Raw genomic sequence first — 5,272 nt, 5'->3', positions numbered from 1 at the left:
GGTTCCTTTGCTAAATGAGTCCCATGTTATTTAGTTGCTCTGCTGTCACTATGCTGAGCATGTGGGTTAAGTGTGAACAATGCAAGTATTGATTGGGTAGGAATCCTGTCCATCAGAGTCATTAGTGTTAGGCAGGACAGTTCAACAATAGTACAACGACTGGGGAGGGCTACTGGGATTGAAAGCTAGCAATTAGACTAAGGAATGCCATTGTGGAAAACAGTCAAAACTAATGGTGTCAGTATATTTCAACATGACAGCGATAATACATGTTGTACAATTGTGCACTCTGGTGGCCGTCAGCTGCAATAACAAGAGTCAGCATTCAAGATACAATGTTGTTTATACGAGGGAACTAAAATGCGTAAACACAATAATCCCTGCAGAACAACCATATTTAAATACCTGCAACGCAGGTTTGTCGTCTATTGCCACCTTCTGAATACAACACACTGTGACAACCACAGGAAACTGCACAATTCTAATGACAGATTTGGTACAAAAATGTCTTTGCAAAATCATCACATATAGCTTTAGCTACCTTTCAACCTGTTCTGAAAATCGTACCCCATACGAATGCTGCTGTTTGAATGTTTTTCCTCTTCTCTATCTGCAAGCGCTTTAATTCAGGTGACCCCTCAGGAAAGTGTACTCCACTAAAGCATATTAGAGGCATAAATCACATGTAAAGCACAGTAAAATAAAATGCTTAAATAAATGAATCCTAAGTGAAATAGCATACAAACAAGGGGAATTCTATGGTAATTCTACAATTTAACAATACTGCTTTTTCCTATTCAGCAAGGCATAGTAAGGGTCTGGGGCATGGAATGTTGCGGGTGTATGTTGTGCTTTTTTTTTTGTTGTGTTTCCACCTGGCATATGGGACTGTTCTTATAATTTGGCACCATCAGTAGAGGTCCAGCTAATCTAAATCTAAGCTAAAAATGCTATTAGCAATTTGGGCAAGAACAAGAGTCTGTCCATATACTGAAGTGAACATGACTATGTAATTTATGCCATCCATAGACATTGTAATTAATGATTTCAAATCTCTCTCTCTCTCTCACCTATCTTCGTCGCTGAATGTGGGTTGCCGTCGTGTACACTGTTTTAATTGGTCAATCATGTTGCCTGACTGCAGAACGCGTACATTGTTAATGAATATTAAGGTTTCTATTGGCTGGCGTCCACACCAACTGTATTGTGATTGGCTAAAATTCAGGAGGTTTATTTGACGATAAATCAGAGGATCGAATGATAAGACGAGTGTGTAAATCAAAGAAACGTGCTGGTGTGTGTTACGGATGTTGGAGTTAAACCGTGTTTTATATATATAAAAATATATTTATCATATTTTATTATTTGTGCATAGAACTTCGCGTTGAAAAAAACAATGAAAGAAGAAAACAACACTGAGGTGATAAACTCGGAGTCTCCGGTTAAATACTACACACTAGAGGAAATAACACGGCACAACTCGAGCAAAGATGTCTGGATCATAATCCACGAAAAAGTATACGATGTCACCAGGTTTCTGGAGGAGGTAAACCCGATTTATGTCTTGTTTCTTAGCTCGGGGTGTAGGAAAGAAGTCCTAAAATGCCGGGTCTTTAGTCGGTTATGTTGGGGCAGTTGAATAAGGAAGACCGGCTACAACCCTCATTCATTACTGCACTCTGCTCAGGGTTTTTTTTTTGAGGTTTTGATTGGGGTTATGTACTAGTTGATAGATTTTAAAGATAGTCCCACAGTCTCGGTGCCTGCATCAATTATAAGCCCGTAACATTATACTGAAAACTGTTTGAATAATGAAGGGGGCTGTTTATTGAAGAACCGTGCCTGGGTAAAAACAAGATAAACTCCACACCGACGCCCGGTACCAGACAACACTGTTGCTCAGGTAACTATGTATGGCAGAAGAAAACAGCTATTGCAAACCATGCATAGCCGATGGAAGTATGTGCGTGCACGTAATCGTGGTGGAGTGCCACGCATTTATGTTAACACATCAGCATTCATGACTAAACAGTCTGTAGTAAGCCTGGGGTCAATAACTTGCTGTGTGAACGTGCAGTCTGAAGGGCGTAGCATAGCGTGCAAAGGACATTGGAGGAGGCAACTGGTACATAAGTCAGTCAGCGTAACATGTTTTATAACACCTAGGATAGTGTGATACATTAATACACGGGTTAGTATCAGTTATGTGATTATGGGTTTGAGTTCCGTCAGGCAGGCATAACAAAGTGTTAGTAAAGCGATTTAAACCCTATTTCCTCGGTTAAGTATGTCTGTCTGCTGTCTGTGCCCCTGTAGCACCCGGGAGGGGAGGAGGTATTGCTGGAACAGGCCGCGGCAGATGCCACGGAAAACTTTGAAGATGTTGGCCACTCCACCGACGCCAGAGAGATGCTAAAACAATATTTCATTGGAGAATTGCATCCGGTACAGTCTTGAGTCTGCATATTTTTGTTGCTTGTGTGTACCCTGATAGTATTAGACAAGAAGTGCAATCTTCCACAGCGTACTTGTGGTCCTCATTTAATTTTTATTGATAACATTAAAATGGTCACATATGTATTTACAGTTGTATTAAATAACATAAAAAGTATGACAATTGATTTATTTGTTTCTTGTAGGATGATCGGAAGAAGGATAGCTCAAAGGTAAGGCCCATCTTGTGTTTTAATTGTTTTATTTATGTATCCCACACACTGAGCCAGAAGAGGCTAAACTGGTCTTCTGAATAAAAAATAAACTGATACAAGTACATTTCTTATTGGTTCTTGTCCTGCATATGGAGACACCCAGTGACAATACACAGTATAATATTTGCATATCTCTTTCCCTTGCATCAAGAAGCAAAAGTCAATTTGCATTGTGCTCTGATGTTAAAAATGCACGTTTTGTCTGTGTCTCATTTACCCCCCTTTATTCTCTTTGTAGGGTGTCTTAATCACAACATCCTCAAGCCAATCCAGGTAACCGCAGCATTTGTATTGGATTTAAGGAAGAGTTCTGTGATAGATCAGCCTATATACTAATGCATAAGTGTTTTGGTTTTTTGTGTGTGTTTTTGTTTTGTTTTATACTCAAAGGCAATAGTCATTCACACAGCTTTTAAATTTTTTTTCTTTCCTTCAGTATGTGGACTAACTGGCTCATCCCAGCTCTTGCTGTTGTTGTTATGGGCGTGATGTACCGTTATTACACCCTGGACAGCAAGTCATCTTGAGCTCCCTCATATCTTCTCATCCAGCTCTGTCTATCTAGAGGCCTTGACATCTTGGACAGAAGACCTTTCGGATCACTCGCAGTGGAAAATATATGTGGGATGGGGGCTCCCACTTATACTTCACGCTACAGTCATTTGCAAGTTTACGCCATTGAAACATTCCTCACTGGCGTAGCCTTCTGCACACCACATCCGAGCAGCGATTTTGGGATAGTAGGGCAGCTGTCTATCAGTGTATTCACCTCCCCCATTACAGTACTTATAATGTGCAAGCACTCTTTAGAAATACTGTATTTGTAGACAGGTTGTTTCTGTAGCTTCCTCAAAGATGTAATAGCAATTTGGTGTGTTTTGTTTTTAGCCAGATCTTTATTTTGCACTCTGTTTTATGAATGTATTTTATTTGTAACATGCAATTGCATTGGATGGATATATTATATTGGGGCTGATTTTTGTTGCTGTTGCTATATGTAGAACTGTGACCTATACGTGCTCACTAAGTGCAGTTTTCATTTTAAAACAAAACTGATCATACAATGAAAGCCATAGCTGTAAAAATAGTTTTTTTTTTATAAAAGAAACTGTAGTCTAATTTTAAATTATATAAACATTGTCATACCTCCCTGGAGTTGTTGTTGTTATATTTTTAAGAGGGTAGATTTACTGACATTCTGGAGTATGCATTTTAGGTCAGCTATTAGGATCTGACACTGTTTGATCACCTTTGAACATTATTATAATTCACTCCTGGTCACCTGGGGGAGATTTCATACAGATGCAAATATGAAAAGATTGATGTATTTTTCAAATGGAAAATATCAGGTTTATATTGTCTTTCTTTTTCTCTTATTAATGTGTTGATTTATCTATTTTTATGAGTGTCAATTAATAATAAATGACATTATTGTCAAATTCATATATTTAAGTAGACTATATTTCTTCTATTAATATGTTTTTATATATAATGTGCGTATTTCTTTCTTGACTGAAGTAACCCAAATGAGCAAATCGTTACAAAGAGAAGAAAAAAGTACTTTCAATAGCAAATCAACCATGTTTTCCAAGGGATCTCTAAACTTACTTCAGGTTCCCTATGCAACAGTGGTACACTCCAAAATAGGTGAAAACAGTGAAATTGCATCATGTTTGCCCTACTTGCATGGTCTTTATTGTCTTTTGCATCCTTCTGTTGTTCAGTTATATTGTACATCTTTGAAAATCAATGGCATAGTTGTGTAAACTGTATTATATTTTCAAATGCTGTGACTGCTACATTTTATACTGAAAATTAAATGATTTCAGTCTCTGGTGAGCCTTACATGTGTCATGTCATTTCTCTTTTTCTCTGTGTCATTAACCCTCTGCTTTTGAAATTTTTTATTTCTCATGCAACAACAGAGGAATATTCTCCTGATTATGATATTGTGACAAATGTAATGTAAAACATAAGTAATCTGTACAAAACTTGATGTGAATGTTATTGCAGGTGGCTTTTCAGATTAATAGTGTTGTATGCATTATATATATATATATATATATATATATATATATATATATATATATATATATATATATATATATATATTGACGGGGGGGTCCATTGTATCAAAAAATTGATATGGATTTTGTCTCCTAAAATATTGATGACAAAGTTCTCACAGAATATAAAAGATAATTGTGAGATTTGATCCAGTATTTCACATTGAGCAATGGAGATTCAAATGGAATCTATTAATACAGAGCTATTAATACAGAGACTAGTTAATTTCCCATTTTGTCCACCAATTCTTGGTATAACTATATAAACCAATTCCCTCTTTAACAATAATCACCATATACATATATATATATTATATATATATATATATATATATATATATATAGTATTTTTTTGCATTTAGTTATTTTATCAAGGTGACTCGTTTTTTGCCAGCAAACAGGAAGAAAATGTCGCAGCGATTGTTACGATAGGCAACTCCCCTTCCTTTTCAATGTCATTTGTCTTGCTTTCGGTTGACTAATAAAGTTGGTTATTGA

At 36.7% G+C, this 5,272-nt stretch overlaps 1 protein-coding gene across 1 annotated transcript; it reads left to right on the top strand.

Annotated features, from left to right (window-relative positions):
* Positions 1–1,260: 1,260 nt before the first annotated feature.
* Positions 1,261–4,545, top strand: LOC121295997 (cytochrome b5-like). Its single transcript, XM_041221116.1, has 5 exons — positions 1,261–1,546; positions 2,317–2,445; positions 2,640–2,666; positions 2,947–2,981; positions 3,145–4,545. Exons 1-5 carry the CDS (start codon positions 1,397–1,399, stop codon positions 3,233–3,235), a joined length of 432 nt encoding a protein of 143 aa, XP_041077050.1. The 5' UTR covers positions 1,261–1,396; the 3' UTR covers positions 3,236–4,545.
* Positions 4,546–5,272: the final 727 nt, after the last annotated feature.

The sequence above is a fragment of the Polyodon spathula genome, chromosome 21, assembly GCF_017654505.1.
Source record: "Polyodon spathula isolate WHYD16114869_AA chromosome 21, ASM1765450v1, whole genome shotgun sequence".
NCBI lineage: Eukaryota > Metazoa > Chordata > Actinopteri > Acipenseriformes > Polyodontidae > Polyodon > Polyodon spathula.
The sequence above is the reverse complement of the archived record's forward strand: the minus strand, read 5'-3'. Positions and strand labels throughout refer to the sequence as shown.